This window comes from Sphaeramia orbicularis, chromosome 1, assembly GCF_902148855.1.
Source record: "Sphaeramia orbicularis chromosome 1, fSphaOr1.1, whole genome shotgun sequence".
Taxonomy (NCBI): Eukaryota; Metazoa; Chordata; class Actinopteri; order Kurtiformes; family Apogonidae; genus Sphaeramia; species Sphaeramia orbicularis.
Window position 1 is genome coordinate 22,139,735 of NC_043957.1, and position 23,799 is coordinate 22,163,533.

Genomic DNA, 23,799 nt, shown 5'->3' on the forward strand with positions numbered 1-23,799 from the left:
GGGCTCAGAACCACTCAACAGTTCAGATTTTAAATATTTAGGAATGACTTTTCTTTCATAAGACACAGGGTTTTTGTGTAGTTTTTCTTAACAGTAAGTACATTTTAATGCACATCAGCCTCATTATTGCTCATAGACACAGAAATGACAAATGGCCACCTGGTGAAAAAGTCAACAGTTTTATCAAATATACTGTCACAACCTCCAGTAAAGTGAAGACCACCACGTGTGACAGTTTTTTGGCTTCCAGTGATGGGTTTTGTCTCTATTGTAACAATGAACAATAGGAGCCCAAAACCTCAACGTTTCTTTTACAGATTCATTGCCTCTACTTCAAGACACAGTAGATTTGTTCTCCCTTTTATCTTCAACAGAACACAGCCAGTATCATATGCACCATTTCAGAAACCAGTGGTTGTTTGTAATATTTTTCTTACACTTGGCTTAAAGGTTGTAAGAAACATTAAAGATCACAAGCAACAGGAAAACAACATGATGTCTGGTGTGTGCTGACTACGACATAGCAGGAATTTATGACTCTAATCTGATGCAGTGAACAATTGAACCTTAGATCTATCATGTAAAGATGGACACAGAGGCAGCTGGACAGATGGGAGGCCAACACATGTCACTTTCCCTTCTGGTTGCTGCGGGGTCAGCAGTGTCTACTCTATGATCACAGTCACAGGAAATTAAAGGGTACCTGAAGTGAATTTTCATTCCTAGCTATTTCAAAAGAGCATGTATAATACTATAACACTGATTCCAACACCAGTCGTTGGGGGTGGGACCTTTCTGTGTGGAGTTTGCCTGTTCTCCCCGTGTCTGCGTGGGTTCTCTCTGGGTACTCCGGCTTCCTCCCTCCATCCAAAGACATGCACTGATAGGTTAATCAGTTAATCTAAATTGCCCATAGGTGTGAATGTGAGAGTGATTGTTTGTCTCTATATGTCAGCCCTGTGATGAACTGGAGACATGTCCAAAGTGTACCCCGCCTTTGCCCATAAGTAGCTGGGATAGGCTCCAAACACCCCCTGTGACCCTAGTGAGGATAAAGCGGGTTCAGAACATGAATGAATGAATGACTGAATGTATAATACTAGCGACTCCGCTCCAGTCTAAGATGACACATTATCAGCCAGTGCTGGGTCACGTCTCTAGGACAATGGCGGAGTGCAAAGCTTACGGCTACACCAGGGATTAAAGCAAAAAATTTTCATCTGACTGAAAATTTTCTTCTGGTCAAAATCATTGGCCACTATTAAAAATGATGCAATACAATACTACTATAGCGTACAAGTTTATATAGTCAAATTTGGCAATACTGTAAAACACACTGAATGGGAGAGTGTACAGGTGTAGAAGATTAGTAACATAGATAGAAAAAATGTCATGAGTGGTATTGGTGGGGGGTCTGGGGGTCCTCCCCCTGAAAATTTTTAAAGCTTCAGGTCAGTTTTGGTGCTCTCTGGTTAGTTTTAAAGGGTATGAAAACCTTTGAAGCAAGTGAAAATAATAACTAGAAGAAAACCTTACTGCAAAAAATGAGTGAAAAACTTTTTATTTAACAATTTAGGAACTCCTAAAACATAACTCCAACTCCAACAGCACATGAATTTTATGTTTATATTTATGCATTTGGCAGACGCTTTTTTCCAAAGCGACTTACAGGGGGAAACCAATTAAATCACTCAATCAATCAAATTTTATTTATATAGCGCCAGATCACAAGAAAGTTATCTCATGACACTTTATATATAGAGCTGGTCAAAACCAGACTCTAAGCCAATTTACAGAAACCCAACAGAACAAACCCAATTTTGGGGAAAATGTCTGTGTAAATGTAACCCTAACCAACTAATCTTTTATTTTTTCTGCTTTTTGGCACTGCAAATACCAAGGGTGTTACACATTCATTCAATTTTATCTTCGTACTGTACCACACAGATAGAAATAAGATGCTAAACGGGTCAAAATAAAGCACTTATGCAGTCGGGCGCGTAACCGTGTAAGGCCGCGGCGCACACAGCCGCACGCATGGGAAGGGCACATACACACAAACACAAACACACACACTAGTCATATACCGGCAAGAGGAGATAAGCTATGAACCCAAACATGAAGGTACATGTAGATCAGTTCTGTCTTCTTCCCTTTTCACTGTGGTTCTTTCATAATGAAAGCTACTTGTTAGCACCAAACTAAAGTTAGTCTGGAGGCTGAACTTCGGTAAAGCTGAACTTGTCCATGTGTTTCTGAGGCACAGAATGAGCAGCGTTTCCTTCCAAATATAAATAGTCATCAATCTCTCCTCCCGACATAAAAATAAAGAAGTCATCTTACTATCATCACTGTTAAACCTATCAGCCCCTTGTGCGTGGCGTGCCTGTGTTAAACACCTGGAGATTCAGGACAGCAGACCCAGGACAGGATCGCGGAGATCAATTTTTCCATTTGACAGAAATCCGTCATGGTGACTGAGAACTTTAATCCCTGGGCTACACGAACAACAAGCACGAATGCTTACTTTCCACTCAATCTCACTCACTGACTGCTGCTTGTTTACTCACACTAGATCACCCAGAATCCATGAGGGTATGTCACTTAAGGCCAGTAATGGCTGCTCCCATAGGTTCTGCCCCCGTCTGTAATTAATGCAATAAAAACGTCCAGTGTGGTGCATTTATGGCAATTTTTTTTACCGAATTTGCACCTCTCCTGCTCCTAAGTAATACACAAAGCACAATTAATGTTGTAAGCATGACCAGTACAGGTATACTTTAAAACTCACCCTACACATTTAGAGAGTTCTGTCACTTTATGCAGATTTTCACCAGGTTGATTTGTGTTCAAATCAGAATTTTTCTTATTGCTGAAAAATGGATGATTGACAGCTGTAATGACCAATCACTGTTAAAAAAAAAAAAATCTGTTTGAATTATGGCTGGAAACTAATCAGGTAGCCTCTGGGTAGGTGAAAGTCATGTATTTTACCAAGACTCTACCTCCAAATGTCAGTGTAATTGTTCCTTATAACAAGGATGCAAATATATGGCTGTGCCTGTTCTATTGTTTATTCTCAATATTGCTGTATTTAATAAAAAAAAATATTGTAAGTGCATTTGGGGAAACAAGCTGTTTGGTGAAAATAAACTGCAATAACTCAGGAAAGCCCTATTTTTAATGCCTCAACTAATGATAAAAGTCACAGCTTGTGCATTTTAAGAAGAATTTTAAGAAAATTTAAAAAGTGCAGCGAGCGTTTTATGGACAGTGTCACCCACACAGGCCACAGCGTCATCTGTTTTGTGATAAGAGAGTCAAAGCTCTCAGCTGACTGCTGAGCTGCCATCACACTGACAACTGATAGCTCACTGTCAAATCATACTGTGTTCAGATGTTCTGCGAACCTACTGCTGCAACTGTTGCATCAGCGCTTATTCTGCAAGCTTTGCAGCAACTCCAACTCCAAGTCAGCATTAAATTACCAGCACTATTATTACGTATTATTACATCTTTTTATTATTCTGTTCAACTTTATTGCTATAATTATGGAACAGAGTGAGGAAAGGGAGAGAGAAATCAATTTATGAATTATATTTGGTGCATTTTAACTTTTTTAGCCCTGACTTCAGTGTGAATTTTTTAGTTGGTACTCCTTAATTGCTTATGTTCGTAGCGAATTTGCTTGTGATGTGTGACATTAAGAGGGAATGAAGCCAAGGAGGCGACACTCTATTCATTGCCAATACAATAGCTTGCTGCTAACTTTGAGATCAACTTTTGTCACCTTCATCTGCAGTATTCCGGCTTATTAAAATATGTTAATAGGCTGTTGTCATGAAACAATCAGTGTAAGTAACAAGAACAAAGGGCTCCTCATTTTCTGCTTTTCAAGCATAGCAGCAGGAGAACTGTTTCAGGAGGCTAATGCAGAGTAGCGCCGATGCTGTGACAGTAAACTCTTTCAATGAAGGCAGTGTCTTGAGCAGCAAAATAATTGCAGTCCACTGTCATTAAACCGCATCCAATGAAGCCCCATTAAGTTTACGGTGGAGCCATTTTCCCTGTTCATTGAAATTAAAAAGCAAAGTCAAACTTGATGTGAAGCAACCACAGAAATAACAGAAAATAAAAAATACTGCTTATGTAACCCGACTCCAAAGCCTCCTGAAAAGCACTTTGGTAGAGCGACCGTCATTAAAGGAGTGAAAAAGTTGTTGTCCGGCCATTTACACGGAGCGCAGGGCCACTGACAATTTCCTTCAATAACACACAAGGGAGCAGTTAGTGTTCTTAATGGGGAGTTAGTTATCTTTTAGTGGAAAACAGGCTAATAAAAGTACTGCGGCTCGGCAAAACCACATCTATGTGCAACATGATGAGATTCAAATAGATACAAACTTAGATTTAAGGAAGAAGGAAAAATTAAGGAAGAAGAAAAACCTTAAAGATACCTATGCCATATGATTATTGACAACCATGCTTAAACGACAAGACAACAGTTATATAATGTTCCAAGACTCACAAAATGTACCCACGCACCATTTCTAGCTCATAAAAATGTACTCTTGTTGTACTACATAATTCTCTGACTTTGATTAATCATCACCTGTGTTTTGGTTGCATTTTCTCTCTATTTCTTGTCCATTGAAAACTAAATAAATAGCATGGCAATTATTAAATCACTAAAATAAACTGAATAGAGGGGAAGAAAAATGATATAATTAATTAATATCATAATATAATATATAACAGTAACTAATATCTAAATAAAAATAAGACATTTATTAGCTGATGGTGGTTCAAGATGACAACTAACTAATAAAGTCATATTTAAACATCATGACAATCCAAAGCCAACATCATATGAACTCATTTTAACAGGGTGCTTGCTCCAAATAAAAATTCCAGGCCTTTACAAAACTGCTATTTTTTTCCCCAAGACCTTGACTGTATGTACTTTCACACTTGCACCCTATTGTGCGTAGTAGAAAAGTTAATTTTAATAAATGTATGAATGAATGAATGCATAATTCACAGTAAATTATGTTTTACTGATAGAAACATTTTCAAAACATATGAAAATTACAAAAGTGCATGGATATCACACAAACAAGTGTCACTAGAATCATTCCAGTACCGACCGCTTAGTGAAATCATCTCAAGGTTTTTATATAATTTCCTTGTGTATTTCTTATCATACAAGATTATGTGCCTTTTACCATACTCTAAAATTCAACTATGAGATAAACTTTTTTCCATACTTCATTAAGACTTTCATACAAAATTCCAGACTTTTCCAGGTCTGGAAAAAAGTTTTTCAAAATTCCATACTTTTTAAGACTTTCAAGATCTGTGCAAGCACCCTGTTTTAAGTCCTGACATCATGACTGAACAGCGTTTGTAAAACACAAACTAACAGAACAATTAATACTGAGAGACTCCAGTGAATCACTATAAACCCAGCTAATGCTAACAACGACACTGATACAAGGCTCTGTAAAACACTTTAATTAAATAAGCCAAACGCCAGACATTGCAGGAAACAGTGAATAAGTGAACACAACTTCAACAACTGCACCACTGGGGTGAAATCCCCCAAACCAGCCCAGTCTGCAGGTTTCCACTGCATCTTGGTGCTATTTCTCAATCTATTTCTCTACAGACCTTGCTGAGGAACATTGTTTGGTCACAAAAAGATTACTTACTTTGAATATTTTATTACTATGTGTCAGTTTGCTGAAACCTAAATGTAGTTTATCTTAGAGCTGCGCAATAAACCAATTATATAATCAGTGCAATGATAATTTATGCTGTCATAATTATCATCACTCCATATTTTTCTTTAGTCTTTTGGGTTAATTTTGTTTATGTTTTCATTATTATAACAGTTTTGCATGTGTTGCTTCTACAGCTCTTTCTGAAATGTTCTATTATTCCTCAAGCTGTGATTAGTTTAACATAAAATACTTTCTGTCTAGTCAGAAAGCTCTAGAGATAAAGGATGACTTGACAGTTATCCTGAAAATAAGTGTTATCAACAGCTAGGATACATGTTTACCTTGATAATATCCTTCACTGTTAACCCCAACCTCATACAGCGTACTGTTCTAAGAAACCTGCACACCTATGCGCTGGGTGAATTATTATATCAATATTATAATGTCTGAATGTTTTTCAAAATAATGACCCTGATATGATAGCTGTGGCAGCACACAAAATAATATGCAAATTGCCGCTGTTTCAAAAGAAGCCAGACAACAGCATAAAACAAAAGGCTGTGAAATACGGCTTACACAACTCATCCAGGGACACTCATTTCTTTCCTGTACAATTAATATAAAAGACCATCTCACAGGCAACCTTAAATTACTTAATAACCTTGTAGATTAGACAAATGAAAAAGATTTGATTCATTGAAAAATCGTTTATCTTCTCGTGATAATGTCCCAACTGTGCAGATGTCTAATGAAAAAGGGTCACTTATCCAAATGGCTTATTATTCAGTACAAATTGCTGTGCATGGATTAAAAAGAACACGTGTGCTCCCAGATAAGTCTAATTAGTATAACAGTGAAGGATAAGAACTGTAAAATTAAAATTTTATCTAAAAGGTATTTTGTTACACATACGTGCCTGCATTAGTCATTGTGAAAATGTGTGCGTATGAACCACAGGAGGAGATAGGCGGCTCTTACATTCGGTTGTTGGGGATGATCTTGTGTCCGTCTTTGTACCATGTGACTAACGGCTGAGGAAAAGAGGTGAGGGGAGGCGGGCTGATGACGGCGGCACGGCCCTGAGTCACCGTCTTTCTCTGCTCCTCTCCAGAGAAGGTTCCTAAATCTGGATGGAGAAGACATGAACACTGGCAGTGTAATATATATTTATATATACACACAGATATGGAGTGGTGTAGTCCAGGGTATACGGCAGTATAGGGCTGTATTATTTTTCAGTCAGCATTGTGTAAACCCACTTCTAAAGCCCCGTAACGCGCACCATTCAGTAATATCTATGAGCCACTTTGCCCATTTTCCCCCTAGGATGGTGAAGCCATAACCCACCCTATTCTGCCTCTGATTGGCTAGTACTCGCCTTCACTGATAAGATTGGTCAACTATACCAGTTGATTGACAGGTCACTGCATGTCTTGTTGAAAGATGTGCGAGTATTGGAAATGCGAAAGAGAAAGGCAGAATAAACGTCTTACAAGTGAGTGATACATATAAAGAGAACCTACACCATTCTGAGGTAAGTTTTAAAGTGGTTTCCAAATGAGTCTAATCTTGTCCTATGTTTGCCGCATGTTGAATCTATTTGACATTCATGTAGCCACTTGTGTGACCAGTAATACGTACAAAACTGCTCCTGATCAAGTCATGATAATTTGTGTTAGAGAGCAAATACTACTGACGGATTTTTGGGTAAACTAAATAGAGTAGTCTTACATGTCACTGTTTCTAAAACGGTGTTTTTCTGGACTACAAAAGGAAAAAAAATAAAATAAAAAAATAAAATAAAATTGCGAGTATACCCACTTCTCCACGGACCACTACACCACTGCATATATGTATAGGACAGCACAGGCACAGGCACATTTGGACAAAGGAAATATTGATATAAGCTTTTGAAATAACAGCTGGTGAAAAAAGGGAGCATTTCTTTAGTCTTTAGCTCTGTGTATGCCCCCCCACCCCACTGCCTGTTTTTTTTTTGCTTGTAAGCACATAAACCTGGCTGAAATTATAATCTCTGCTTCAAACATTTCTCTATAAATCACACAAAAGAATAAAATACAAGCCATTTATAATTATTAATTCAAAACTGTGTTTCAGTGGAAAAAGGTCATCTGGTGAGTCCAAATAGACCAGAATGATGAAGCTAGGCAGATGAGGTGATTACCCATCATCATGCCTAGTGCCAGACATGCCACAATGGCTTTTAAAATTTTCCCATTTACTTATAATGGGCAAAATACGTGCGAGGGGTGGGGTTTGTTGTGCCTGGCACAACTTGTTAACATTAACAGTGTCATGTTGTCATATTCAGGAAAATTGGCAACAGGGGCAAAAACTATTTTTATTGTTCCAGGCTGAAAACAGTGTTTTCATTTCTGCTGTAAATCTGACGGTCTGTGGGAACTGACTCACTTTTGAAGGCAGTCTTAAGAGGCAGTTTGATGAACTGCAGATATTGGCATTTTACTTTTTTTCAGCCCTGGTGGTTGGCTCTTGGAAAAAGATACAACTACTTCTGATTTCAATGAAAGGGAAAATCATGGTTCAGATCTATTTATTAATATCCCCAGTCTTACTATATGATGTGTTAATGTAATCGTAGATGTGTGGGTGGACTTACAGGCCACTTGCACCTCAGTCCTCCGGTGAATCACTGCTCCCATCCTGTTTCTCACCATACACTGATACAGGCCGGCATCCGTCCTCTTCACAGAGGCGATGGTCAACCTAAAGATACACAAACATACGGACACAAAAAGACCAGAGCTTTTAGTGTCAGCGCTGCACATAAACTGTTAAATAGGAATAAAAATAGTCCTGGCAATGATGTTTGGCACCCAAACAGACAGAAGGAAATAGACCAGGGAGGTCTGTGTGTGCATATGTACACACTCCTGTGTAATTCTCACTTATGACCTTGATCTGAGAATGGAATGGATCTAAGGTTGTCAAAGTTCCCATATAACAGAAGGGAAGGCGGAGTGGTTCATACAAGCGCTCCGTATGAGAGAATGTGTTCAACTGTGTGCAATTTTTTCCCTTTTTTTTTTTTTTTTTTTTTTTTTTTAGAGTGGGGTTGTTAATGGGGTTTTAATGGACTCTGCTTCTCTAATGGGAGGCTTGGCATTGGATCTAGGCTGGTGCCATGCTGGACAAATACACAAATGCATGTACACACACACACACACACACAAACCGGATAGACACAGTAAGACTGGACATCGCTCTGGGGCTCATTATGAATACCAGGACGGCCAAGTATTTAACTCCCGGGCTGTCAGTGTATGTTGCCAACATACACAAACCCACACGCGCTCACACAACACATACATCAAAGACTCACACTCGCAATTCCATCTGAATCAGGAATGACACATTACACAGTAGCTCTCATCCTGAAACAGATTCTGAAATTGGACGCTTCCTAACGCAACACATCTCCCTCTGTCGGCGTTCCATTACATTAACGGGCGCATGCGGTTGAGCTGTCACAATGTTTTTACATCTCAACAAGGTTTTCTAGAAAACACAAAGTTCACTGTTGACAGTTCCCAATCAAGAGAATCAATCATCATTCGTCAGTGTTTCCCAGCGTGAAGGGACAGTTTTAGTCTTCTGGATAAGAAGACTTTGTTAGCTTTTTCAACTTGGAGCCTTTGACTGTTGTGATAATTGTGTAATTGAAAAGAAAAAAAGTAGAGATACTGAGAGTTAGGTTTGCTTTGAATAAAACTGCAGGTGAAACATTTGCTTAGTTCTTTTTTTTTTTTTTAAATCAGCACAATTAAGCTGCAATTAAGGAACGCAAGGTTTGGCTTGAGAAAGCAGTCTTTGTGAAGTCGCACTTTCAGTTTTAAATACAAATGTTTAGACTATTGGAGACATTCCAGTATTCTTGTTGACAGAGTTCCTAAAAATACCTGTTACTTCACTTTGCGATTCTTGTTTAATTGCTGAACATAAAAGAGCATGCAATGCATTCAGTAACATGAAGAAAAAAGTACGATGGAAGACAGAAAAGAGACAACGGCAGAGAACCACAGAGACCCTCAGGGGAAACAGGGCAAAAAAAGTGCCAGAATTCTTTATGCTCTTGGTCAAAATCGAAAAACAAAATATAACTGTAGACATAGACCACATGTCAGGACACTTTTCCAAGCTTCCATGTGGAGCCATGGAGTAGAGCAGGAGTTACATCTGGGAACATCTGAACAGTCAAATTGTCAATCATACGTCTAAACCCTACATCGTCTACAAACACATGTAGGGGGTCTAGGTGGCAGGATATATTTTCTACAGCCTGGAAACAGATGCTACAGATGTGTGCAGAATTCTTTTTTCCACTTGAATTACAATAAGCTGAAAGAAAGAAAGACTATTTAAAGCCTCAATATGTAAGATTTGTTTTATGTTCGTGTGCTTACATGACGTTTGCATTGAAGTCTGTGTTGTGCTCAGAACCTGGGGTGCTGTAAAGGGGGGGTAAACATGACAAATTCATGGGGCCCAGCAGATATGTAGGTCAGAAGTTGTGAAAATTTCTTGTAAGCTCTGCAGTAAAAGAGAAGCATAGAAGCCGGGAGTCGAACGTTCAAAGTTAACTTTTAATTTCATTTTCACACTCGTTGCGGTTGTTACGGCACTTATGAAACGCACCCCACTCCCACCCCCTGATGACAGACTTACATATGATGCCTTTTCTGAAGGGCCCACAACGTTTAACTTCCATGGGGTCCACAATTGGTAGCAGCGCCCCAGCTCAGAACCAGTCATTTGTGGATGTTGGTGGAGTCCATTTCCAAGCTTAGCAGTATCTACTATTATACACTACTAGTGCGTTGACCTGTGGGGAACCACGGGTCATATTAACCCATAAAGACCCAAACAGCCACCAGTGACCAAAAGCATCTACTGATCTAAAATGTATAATACCTGTTGATCCATTAATCCTATTAATACATGTAAATAATTGGTGTAAAATGCAGTTTGTCATCTTTTCATGGTCATCAAATATGACCCATTTGGACGTTCAGAGGCTCTGTAGTTACCCTGGAAACACCATCATCTTCTACAGCACTGATTCACCAGTAAAACCCATGGAGTTGGATCACTGACAGTGGATGGAAACACTTGGTTTATGTTCAGTTATTGATATCTTCACTGAAAAATTAACTTTTTCTTCAGTTTTCTCTGTTTCTCATATAATAACCTTCACTCTTTATTCTGAGCTTTTTATAAACATCTACAAGATCAGTCAATTAAATATAGGAAAATACCTGATTTATACTGAAGAAATGCAAAATGCAGAAGATAATATAATAAATCGTAATAAATCACTTAAGAAAAGGCAGATATAGAGAAAAAATATATATATTTTGGAATTGCCAGATAAGTAGCACTGGGTCTTTATGGGTTAATACCAATATCTAGGGACTGAAGTTAGTAAATGTGTCCTTCCTGTTTTTAACTTCATGCGCTTCCCATCAACCATCATGGGTATAGCAACGTGATTGTAAGGCTACTGTATTCCAAAATGACTAATTTCTCCCAAAATACTGGTCCTATCAACTTGCTGAGATATTTAATGTGGAGATGGAAATGTAGGAACCAAACTGGCCAGGTAAAAACCTTTCAATTTGTCAGAATCATGCTGATACACACACATACACACACTCTGAGACCTTCCAGTATTATGATGTAGACTGATGAAGTAAGGAGTTCAACAAGGACTATAAGGATTGTTTAAAAAAAAAAAAAGTGAACCTGGGACCTCTACACCAACACCAATGTACAGCCTGTTATCATGGCTGTAGGCAACCCAAATATTTTAGACACAGATAATCGGCCTGCAGCAAAGAACAGGCTGTAACACAAATGTCATGTCAAATATTGGTAAATTGGTATAGGCCTATTTTGTTCATTGTTCTGGCTTGAAGTCTAAGGACAGGAGTGAGTATTTAAAACATCATTATGTTAAGTTATTTGATGATGACAATGACGGTGGGATTAAATAAGTTTTTCTTCTTCCCACTCCTTTTCGAGTGTTGATGAATGATTTTGGAATTTTTAATTTGCATGTACCCTGTAAATGCTCAAAATAAGCAAAAAAATGAATGAAATGAAATACACAAGCATGCACAAATCTTACATGTTGAACATTTATACATGTTAATACAATTATACCAAGCATAATTAAAACAATATTATTTTCATTCTCACTGTCCTTACTTCATTTCTGTGAATACTAAATAGTACTGTGAGCAGGACACTGGTCAAATGAGTGTTTGGTCTGTACATAGGTGACCCAGGGCAGCTCTCTAATTGGTTGCTTACTGGTGTTGGGATAATCCCACTTTTACTCATAGTGTAGCAGAACTGTTTTTTTCTTTTATCCTGGTGTGATTGAACAGTTTAAATTGGATTGCCATCTTCTTTTTTGGCAAGAAACAGCCTTTTTCAGGATAGCAGAGTGAAGGAGACAATGAACCAGCTCCAAGCATCACAGGCAACAAAAGCTTGTTTAGTTCCTTCCCCGTCTCCCGGTCGGTCAGCGTCAGCCAACCGTTCCACCTCCGTTTAAAAAATCCTGTTCTCTGATCAATGTTTTCAACCAGATGAATTCGCCATAAAGCTGTTCCCACTGACATTTCTTTCTGCTTCTGCTGTGAAATAACTGAACAAATCAGGGTGTCTGGTGGAACAGTGTTGATCCTGGGTTTGGTTCCCAGTTGGACCGGGTCCTGTCTGTGTTGGATTGACCTGTTCTCTCTGCATGGTGCTGGTTTCCTCTGGGTCCTTCGGTTTCCCCCGCCATTAAAAACAGGTATATGTAGGTTAATTCTCCTGTCAATACCCGTGGCCAAGTTGGTCCCCGGGTGCATTCAATGGCAGCTCACTGCTCCTAATGTGCTAAGTGCTATTACTAATCGCTAATGCCAGTTGATGTTTGTATTGCAAAAAGTAAAACACAGTGACTGAATTTTCCTATGAGGATAATACAGTGACTTAACTTTAAACACTTAAAATCATTTTATTATGACTTAGCTACTTCTGAGCCATTTTCAAAATGATATACTTTAATTCTTAAAAGCTGTCCCCTATGACTGTGACGTCAACTGAACATACATATGTTAATGACAGTAGAAGGGATTTAAGCATTATTCAAATGTATATTACTGACAGAAAAAAAACTATCATTGATAACCAAGAAAGAACAACATCTTATCTGACTTCCAATCTGGTCTTCAGAAAACACCACGACACTAGCAGATCAGCCCTAAAACAAGGAAATGACTTCACTGATTCCAGAGAACAAGCCACAGTGTCCAGGCCTTTTTTTTTTTATCAAGAAGCATTCGACAGTGTTGATCATAAAATTCTAAAATACATCAGTTTCTCTGAACATACTGTCAACTGGTTCAATGACCTCTCAATCGGAACTTAGTGCAGTGTGCACAGTCATGAGGTTTTACAGTGGTGTCTGTCATACCTGCTGCCAGACAATAGTCTGGTTTTGTCTGTCTTTTATGTTTTGTGTGTCACTTCCTGTTTTATTTTGTTAAGTTTTCCCTCATGTGTCTTGTCTGTTGTCTTTACTTCCTGTTCCCCGCTCATCCTGACCTCTGTCCTGATTACCTGTCTCCGCCCTGATTTGCTCCACCTGTGTCTAGTTGTCTTCCCTCCCTTTTGTGTATTTAAACCCTGTCCTTTCCCCTTGTCAGTCGCCAGTTTGTAACTCTAGTAGTTCTTACCAGCGTCTTGACCTCGTTTGTTCGTTTTGTCTGCCTGTTGTGACCCTTTTTGGATTCCTCGGTTTTTTGCCTACTGCCTGCTCCCTGTCGGTTTTTGTCTGCCTCATTGGATTTCCTGGTTTCGATCTTCTCGCCCTGACTTTCTGGTACGTGAGTATTTGTCTAGCCCTTATGTCCTGTTGCCTGAGTGATAGCCTGCCTGTGCATGACCTGTTTCCGTCCCTGACCTCCCTTTGCTTTTCCCCAGTCGGGGAAAATACCCCTAACGCCGCTCGGGGAGACGGGCTGCCGCCCTCGAACCGGAGGACGAATCAGAGGAGGATATCTCCCACCTTTATCCTCAAGATTCTGTCATTATTATTATTCTTTCACCTGTGTGTGAATAATAAATCCTTTGAACCTTATTTTTGTGTCCGAGTTACTGCATTTGGATTCAGTGTTTGTACTAGCCGCATTACAGTGTCACTCACTTTAACCAATGGGGAGCCTCAAAGGTCGGTCCTAGGACCACCTCTATTTGTTCTATATGTCAATAATATGATCAAAACATTTCTAATACAAGTGTTCACTATTACATCGATGATACAGATGAGTTTTAAATGCTAATTAAAAAAAAAAACGCCTCAGATTGAGTTTTCATCTCAGTACAGATATCTAGATATTTTACTCACTGACTCTGTCTCTTTCATACCCCATATTCAACAACTGTTAAAAAAAATGAAACTGGGATTTTATTTCCGAATCAAGTCATTTGTTTGTGGCTAAAAAGAGACTTGTTCCAGCAACATTTCTTCCTGTACTGGACTATGGATCCATTCAAAGCCTACATGTTCTAGACACTGTTTGACATGGAGTTCTGAACTTTATTGCGAAGTTTAAAGCCTTTACTTGTCACTATTTGTTGTATGCGCCTGTCAGATGATCTGCTTTGTCCACACAGACTGAGGCATCAATACAACAAAACTGCTGGTACTTTTAGTCTCGGTCTCAGGATTTCTTCCTTCTGTCTCTTCCAAATTGAAAACAGGCCTTCAAAACTGAAGCTCCCTCTGCTTGAAATGAATTAAGAAACTGGTCTCATTGTCCACTTTTATATGGATTTTTAATTAATCCCACGGAGACTGTAGATGCTTCGTCTAATTAATTGAAATATTTAAACTACTCTTGTTTCTTTTTCACTATATACTTGTCTTATATTTTCTACGTCTGTATATGTGTGTCTGATTGCTACCCTGTCTTTACTCTGTTAATTGTGCTGCTGCTTATCTTTGACAGGACACTAAGTTTAAAGATTAGATTACAATTACATTTGTGACAGGAAGTCCAAAACTGCATTTGTCCTACAGCCTCCGTTAGTATTACAGCAAATACTGAAAACAGCAAAACAGTCGATGTGGTATTTAGTCAAAACAAAGCAAAAATAAACTAGAAAAGCGCTCGGAGAGCGCAGACCTCCGCCAAGGCAGATCAGTGGGTCACCGTGGCCCCCCCACCCCCACCAAAATTTAATAATTTGTTCCTTGTGCCAGTATCAACATTTCCTGAAATTTTCATCCAAATCTGTCCATAACTTTTTGAGTTATCTTGCACACGGACAGACAAACAGACAGACAGACAAACCAATGCTGGCAAAAACATAACCTCCTTGGCGGAGGTCAAAATCTGATGTTTTATGACATGTTAACTCCCAGAATGTCAGCAAAGTGACAAATCAAAACTTTGGCTCTGCACATGAATTCACAACTGGCTGCTGGTGCTGTGTTCATATTTTCTTGTTCTGCTCCTGTGGTCTTGTTCAGCATCAGTGCGCCTGCCTCTGCATGTTAAATACAATAGAACTTTTGACCTTTTAAGACAGGAAGCACACAGGAGTTAATTGGCATCATTAAACATGGCTGTGTCCCATTTAGATGTATCATTTCAGGCTTTGGAAGTGTGCACACTGGAATCACTTTCTGGGCAAGTAAGTGGAACAGAGCCATAATTACAGTGACCAGTAACACCTGTGTCCTTCCTTATTTCTTTCCATATGAGGTAAAATGTTTGCTGTGAAAAGGTCTAATTCTAATCATAATACAATCCCGATACCATCATAATGTGGAAACGACACAGTTTGATCTAAAATTGTCAATAAAATGTTGCTTTTTAAAGGTATAATCCTAAAATCAGGTGTCCAACTGCAGATGGCCTCAAACCCACAAACAACAGTGATACACACAACACTCTGCCAATTCAGCACAGCCCTGGACCCACTAAACTAAACTAGCCAGAATGCTGAGAGCGGTCCAGAGCTACAAAGCGCCTCCTGGCTTGAACAGTAACTGTCTACAAAATGCTGGCTCAACCACTCTCTCCCTCAGCATGTATGCGTTCCCAAGATTCCCTCTATTTCTGAATGATGTGGAAAACTATTTTGATTCACAGCTGCACTTTTGCCGAGAGGGATTACTTTAGCTCTTAGCAACTAGTGCACAGAGAGAGAGCCGGGCACAAAGAAAATGGAAGATCGAAACTCGCAGGTTATTGATCGGAACTTTCCTTTTTCTTGCCCCCTCAGACCATATACATATTTATGGCACTAATGTAATTGTTAATCTTACTTTGGCTGCTCGGTCTGAATGTTCTGAACTTCTCTGAACACACTTGAATTCAGGGTCAAAGCTTACATACTGCAGCTTTTATTCCATATTAAAGATGTGCCTGAATACATACAGGTTAACAGAGAAGAGAATATGAACTCCGTCAAAAAGTAAAACACAGACACTGAAAGAAATTTGTGTGCCACTGTTTCTAAAGTTAAGAAAAGTTACCCCATGGCTGTACCTAGAGGCTGGGAATTGAGTTTTCACATTGGCATGTCTTTTCTGTAGCTTTTTTTTTTTTCCAGTTTTTTTTTTATTCTCCCATTTTGAGATTTTGTTTTGGGTTTGTTTTTTTCAAAATATTTTTTATCCATGAAAAAAAGGACGTTTCCAATCACAGAATTACAAGTTGCCTTCTTTTTCGATACATATATGCCTACACACACACACACACACACTGGGGCAAAAAAGTATTTAGTTAGCCACTGATTTTGCAAGTTCTCCTGCTTAGAAAGATGAGAGAGGTCTGTAATTTTCATCAGAGGTACACTTCAACTATGAGAGACAAAATGAGAAAAAAAATCCAGGAAATTACATTGTAGGAATTTTAAGAAGTTACTTGTAAATTATGATGGAAAATAAGTATTTGGTCACCCACAAACAAGCAAGATTTGTGGCTCTCACAGACCTGTAACTTCTTTAAGAAGCCTCCACTCATTACCTGTATTAATGGCACCTGTTTGAACTCATTATCTGTATAAAAGACACCTGTCCACAGCCTCAAACAGTCAGACTCCAAACTCAACCATGGCCAAGACCAAAGAGCTGTCCAAGGACACCAGGAAGAAAACTGTAGACCTACACCAGGCAGGGAAGAGTGAATCTACAATAGGCAAGCAGGTTGGTGTGAAGAAATCAACTGTGGGAGCAACTGTAAGAAAATGGAAGACATACAAGACCATTGATAATCTATCTATCTATCTGTCTATCTATCTATCTATCTGTCTGTCTATCTGTCTGTCTATCTGTCTGTCTATCTGTCTGTCTATCTGTCTGTCTATCTGTCTGTCTGTCTGTCTGTCTGTCTGTCTGTCTGTACAACAACAACAATGTTGTCCAGGGTATATGATGATGTTTGTCTTTTATACTTCTAGTGACACTTTTTTATGCTGCTTTTTTTTGTTTTGTTTGTTTGGGGTTTTTTTATGCTGTCAGGGTTTTTCTTTTATATTTTAGTTTTATACTCTTTTATATACATTACTTATACTTTTTATGGCACCTAGGATGATTGCACTTTTTTAGATTTATTGTACCTGTACAATGACAGTAAAGACATTCTATTCTATTCTATTCTAATGTATTATATATTAGAAACATTTCAAATAAGAAAGTATTTCAAGTAAGAAAGCATTTAAAAAACACGTAAAGTCACTGTTCAAGCTTGAGAGTTACTAGTCTTTTTATGTTACCATCTTGGGAATCATTTTTCTTTTTTTTTCTCTCTCTCTTTTCTTCTCTTCCTCTCCTTTCTTTTTACTATAACTGGATCTTTGTATGTATTGTAACTGGATCTGTGTTTTGTGATTTTGCATCCTGAACCTTTTATTTCTTAGAGGACCCCAGGAAGACTAGCCTGGCATTTGTGAATCAGCTAATGGGGATCCTTAATAAAGAATAAACAAGAATAAATGTAAGAGCACTCTAATTAGAGAGTAGCAAAAAAAAAAAAAAAAAAATTTAATTAAATTAAATGTATAATGAATAAACAAATTGCACCCTCTCACCCCAAACCCCACCCCACCTCAGCTCATCCTGACCAATACAAACTAGTAGTTACTCATGTATTATAAAGTACAACAACAGGCACACAATCAATCGGGCAGTACCTCTAAGTTTGTCAAATAAGAAATAAAGGATTGACATTTGTGGAAAACTTGTCCATACACCCTCTCAAAGTGTATTTAATTTTCTCGAGTTTTAGAAAAGACATGGTCTCTTAAAGCCACTGGGAGATGGAGGGATATTTAGCAGACTTCCAATGCAACAATAACAAATGTCTTGCTAGTAAAGACGTGCGAGATTTAGTTTTAATACAACTGCAAATGCTCCATCAAAATATCTCTGCTGGAAAAGCATTGTTACAGCATCCAGCACTGAGGAGACATGGCATTTGTTTAAAGAAATTCAAATTAGCCAAACGGTAAAGCTATTTTTTTCTCTCAAATCTGGGTAGTAAGACTAACCTGTAGCAGAAAATCACACAGTTACTCTGAAATATGTAAAGTGAACAATGTTGCAGCTTAACATATTCACATGCACACTACTTATTGTGGTTTTACTTGTAAAGTAGTATTCCAAGATATATTCAGCATAAACAAGATGCTGTTTTAAACTTTTCTCTCCTCGTTATTGGGCTCAGATTTTGTGAAATACTTCCTGGAACAGAACCCATAATTCAAATGCCTGAATTTGGCTTGAAATGAGTAAAAGGACTTTGGTAATATTTAATAATAAAAGAAGATCATCTTTATTTTGCTTTCCTATTCTCGTTTCATCTATCTAAAATCAATAAAGTATCTATCTATCTATCTATATGGTTTCCCACATCACACTGATCCATTTTGGTCCTGTTAGCCTGCAGTTCATTTTGGTTTTACTTTACAACACAATTTGGAAATAATGTAGTAACATCCTTCTGTTACCCAATGAGATTCTTAGAAGTCAACCTTACAACCCTGAAATACACCCTTCCTCATGTTCCCCACGTTCCCTTTTGCATTGTGCCTTGTTACCAGGAAACATTTGTGTCACTTTCAGGGACGGAAAATGCTAAAAGCGTTTCCTCATAATTAGACTTCATTTTTGGCCCACAATTACCCTTGTACATGCCCAGTTTCAGTCCAGTATTAGCTAAATATACCCAACACTAATAGGTGAGGTTATAATTTGTGAATAACATGGCATTACTTGTATTATGCCCATATTACCAAAGTATTATCTCACTAATTCAATGTTATTTCTGTTATCGCTCTGGCACCAGTTAGACCAGTGGACATGCCAGTGACATTATGTCTGGTTGGGACTCAGGACTTTGAGAGGGTCGTCCGCAAACCAGAAGCCTGTTCAATCCCTGGCCACTGTTTACATGACAAAGTGTCGTTGAGCAAGACACTTAACCCAATGCTGTTCCCTGTGACTGTTTCACTTGTATGTGTGTGTGTCAGTGTGTGTGCGTTTGTGTGTGAATGGGTGAGTCAAACACACTGTAAAGCTCTTTGCGTACCATCAAGATGGAAATGTGCTATAAAAACGCAAGTCCATTTACCAATTACTCTAACTGTGACACTCACTCCAAAAAAGCCTATTCAAAGGATTGAGATAACATTTCATTATTTATATATTTTGCATATTTTATAAAAGGATTCGTCAGTAATCTAACACTGAGTCCATTCATTTGCACACTAAAAATCTGATCATTGTCTGATTTCAGGAGTTATCAGACTATTCAAGTGATTATGCAAACAGTGTAATCTGATTATGAGAAATCAGATTAACACATCTGGATTTCTGCCCAATACTGTGATGTCTTTGTGCATCTACACCTTGATTTATTTCATTCTTCCACATCTGTGCATGTGGGCCTGGCAAAGCGAGTAACAGAATGAGAAAGCACTGTACAGCAATACTAATCATTCCATATCTGTTTTTAAAAATTAATTTAGCAGCAACCATAATAGCTCAAATTGAAGGTCTAAGTAAGTACTTTAACATGCCATTAAGGAATAATCATCAAATATTTAATAAAAACATGAAATTTATCATCATTGACAAAGTAACGGAGTGAGGAAAAATATACAGCAGTTATTCAAGGTTTGGAAAAATGCGAAAAAGTGCTGTTCCTCAAGGAAAGTGCAAATAGTTATCATACCACACTTTTCTTAATATATGAGAGTACATTATAACCAAAAACAAAACTGATATCATTTATGTTTTTGTTTTAAAAGACTATTAATTCATGGTAACAGAGTGAGAATCCAAAAAAGTAATCGAGTGAGGTGTTTGTTCAGTGCGATGCACCAGAATAATTATCAAAGGTTTTATTAAGATTCTGATAGAATTATCAGTCTCTGGCAACATATGTTTTATTATTATATTTAATACACATATTTTTGCTGTTTTTTATACAATAAGATTCAAAATAATAATAGTATTTGATTATTATGAAATATAAGATTAGACACAGGCATATATTTTGAACATATTTATTTACACATTGCGATTTACATTCTGAATTTATGCTTTATACATTTATGTACAACCTTTACTGTTCTTAATTTAGACTGTTTTCTCATATATTTTCCAATATATCCAGTTGTAATTCAGGTACATATAAAATAAACACCGTTTTAGAAACTAGAAATCTATGTCTTTCATACTGAGTAATCAAAAATACTGTTTTTGAGAAAAAAGAAATTGACCCTGATGTTCACTTTCGCTTGGCCAGGTTCATATGTAAAAAAAAAAAAAAAAGATCTTAGAAAACGAAGTGACGTAGACAAACATGAGCAGAAGACAATAATAGAAATTTTAGGGTCTACCGTCACTACATATGTACGTACTCTGAAAGAAATCCAATCATAGACTGAAAAATCTAAAACAGGAGTTTTCAAATATCACATTTCTGAAGTGCATGTAAACGTGTCAGATCTGAGTATTACAATTATCAGATTACTCTACTAGTCTGATTTTAATGGTCATGTAAACAGGCTCACTGACACAGAAAAGAGAAGAACATAAAGGGAGGGGGGTAGTTCACATAAGCAGCCTGGTTGCTAACTGACCTGTACTGTGGTGACCAGTCAGTGATGTTGCTGTTGTTGAGATTCCAGCGGTACTGCAGAGGCCAACTGCCTCCAGCCAGGCAGGTCAGCACCAGCCTGTTTCCCTCCAACACCAACTGCTGCCCCGGTCCGCCCCCTCGCAGGTAGGGAGCCACCTCTGATACACACACAACACCAACACAAAGAGGAAAAGACCAGGTTTTTGTTAATACCAAAAAATATCACAGTTTGAACAGTGTAAATCTATGCTGCGTTCTTTACAGAATTCCGCTCACATTCCATTCTTTGCAAAAAGCAGCAACGTGAGTTGAATTGGTGACATATAAATTCATAATATAACCTGTATTATTTGTAAAACTGTTACTGTGCGCTATTTAATAAATGTCAAGACAGATATAAAAACAAATTTCAAACTTTAAAGAAAGCAGTCTGGCATCAAACCAACAATAAATGAAATGTTAACAGCGTCTGAGTCTTCAACCTTTTATTTATTTATTCATATTGCTACTTGCATGGCTAAAAGGATGACATTTTAACCTCTCAGCTCTAAAATTTCCTCTGTAGGGCTTCAGCTGACAAATATTTACTTTATTGATTAATCTGCACTTTATTCTTAATTAATCAATTAGTTGAACAATAATTTAATGCTAGTCAGTGTTTCCCACAGCAAAGAATGATATCCTCAAATGTCTTATTAGGTCAACAAAACAAAGATATTCAGTTTGCTGTCAAAGGAGGGGAAGGAAAACAATTTTTATTATGAAAGTTAGCAATCAATTAATTGATTATCTGTTGTAGTTCTCCTTCACTGTCATCATCTTATATTACCCGACACAGAGTGTGGATATGAAAAAACTGGACTGAACTGACAACTGATGAGTCTTTCTGGAAAACCTCCAGTCCTGATTTAGCTCTATCTACTAATACTGGCCCAGAGACAAACATTTTTAGTTCAAAATCCTCTTCCTCGTGCATTCATTTGTAATATAATCTTTTTTAATTCAGGGCAATACTGGCACAGAATATGAATTACATCAAAACACATATTTCACATCCATTAATTTCCGTGTAAAATATGTCAAGAAAAAACTGCGTCACAGTCATGTCCGGTTAAAATCACATTCGCTCTTTGGATCGACACATGCTGGGTACTTGATTAACATACATCTGTCTGCATATACCATCTGGTGTTTCAGAGGCTGAAATTTAACTAAATTAAAGTTAAAAATTAAAGAGATTAAAAAGAAGGTTTGATGTCAATGCAGGTTGCACTTCTGATTTTGAAGGAACTTGCACTTAATTGAAATGACATTTTAATAACAGGTGTTTTCACATCTGCAGCCTTTCATCTGTATGAAGCAAAAAGTATATTATTCTCTCATTTCAGAGTCAGATCTCCAATTGAATGAACCCAAAAGAGTACAGGGTTATTCAAAAAGAATGAACCGATTTCATCACACAATATTTTAATAAGGAAAAGCAATAGAAAACTCCAGCCAAGTCACAAGTATTCCACTCACAATCAACTTTAATTTCCTGTCTTACAAGTGTTCAGTGTATCCAAAACCTGCAGCACAGACAACATCAATGCAATAAGAGAATTCCTCCCAGACGCGTATCAGCATATCACGATCCACTGAGTCGATCACTGTTGTTATTCGATGTTTAAGGTCATTGAGGTTAGTGGGTAGCGGTGGAACATAAACGCCATCTTTTACGTATCCCCACAAGAAAAAATCACACATGGTGAGGTCTAGGGATCTCGCAGGCCAAGCACAAAGAGCAAGGTCTCAAGAACTGAAGCAATGTGTCATGAAATTGGTTCATTCTTTTTGAATAACCCTGTATTGTTACAGCTGAGTCGTGAGCTGAACTAATGATGGAGAAAGGACCACAATTAACTGATAAACTAAGGTTTATTGAAACAGTAGAAAATTGAAAACGAAGACCAAACGTCTTGATACAAGTACCTAAGTGTGCTGCTGAAGCTGTTGGCCTGTAAAACTGGAACACAGAGAGAGAAGCCACTTTTACACAGAGATCCTGGAATAAAAGGTGAGATGGTGATCCCACCTTTTTTACACCATTGACCTGTAAACATGCAGCAAGCAGTAAATCTCAAAAACCACAGTTTATTTCGGTTAATGAACTACTGCCCCAGTTTCTTTTAACTTTAAACCACGCTGGTACCAAAAATATCCCATTATCTGGACCAAAGGCTGCATGTGCTAGAGATCTTTAGATCAATGGTGGCTCTGGACTACTCCATTTAGGCTGCTTACCAGAGGGGGGGGGTCACGTAATTTAAAGTAACTCACCAGTTACGTTTCGGATGGACGGACTAAACCAGGAGAAAAGAAGAACTCACCAAAAAAGAAGGTTTAAGGTTTTAAAAAGTTAAAACAATAGTTTGATTTATTGCTTCAGGAAAAATTTGCAAAAGTTACAAAAATAATCTAGCATCAAACACACATTTCGAGAGAAAAAGAAAAAGCCTGCCAAAAAAGATTTTCCTTTATTACTTTTTATAGTCTTTAGTGACTCTTGGAGACTCCCATTATTCAATGACATTATTCGTCATATGCTTATTATTGGTTAATGATAGTTACTAGGCAGAACATGTCAGTCACTCCATAAGCTAATTCTAAGAAAAGCACATGCTTTTGCATGTGCACAGCTCTTGCTTAATACCTGCGCTGTTAGGCTAGCATTTCTTGACCACAAAAATCCCCTTAGTTCATAATCTGTTTTTTCTGCTCGACTCTCTTTACCACAACTACTTTCTAAAGCTATAAAATTAGATCTTTCTCGTTGCAATTGACCTTTCTCCAAGTTCAGCACAGGCAGGTGTGAGCTCATCAAAACCACACACACACACATC

The 23,799-nt window shown here is 37.9% G+C and overlaps 1 protein-coding gene across 2 annotated transcripts in view; it reads right to left on the minus strand.

Annotated features, from left to right (window-relative positions):
- LOC115421076 (protein sidekick-1) overlaps nucleotides 1–23,799 on the minus strand; it is a 504,319-nt gene that overhangs the window by 302,488 nt on the left and 178,032 nt on the right. For both annotated transcript variants that reach the window (XM_030136788.1, XM_030136797.1), the window contains exons 2-4: nucleotides 20,919–21,075; nucleotides 8,365–8,471; nucleotides 6,702–6,849 (exon numbers count right to left, since the gene is read on the minus strand). In XM_030136788.1, coding sequence (XP_029992648.1) covers nucleotides 6,702–6,849; nucleotides 8,365–8,471; nucleotides 20,919–21,075 — 412 coding nt within the window. The remainder of the gene's footprint in view (nucleotides 1–6,701; nucleotides 6,850–8,364; nucleotides 8,472–20,918; nucleotides 21,076–23,799) is intronic.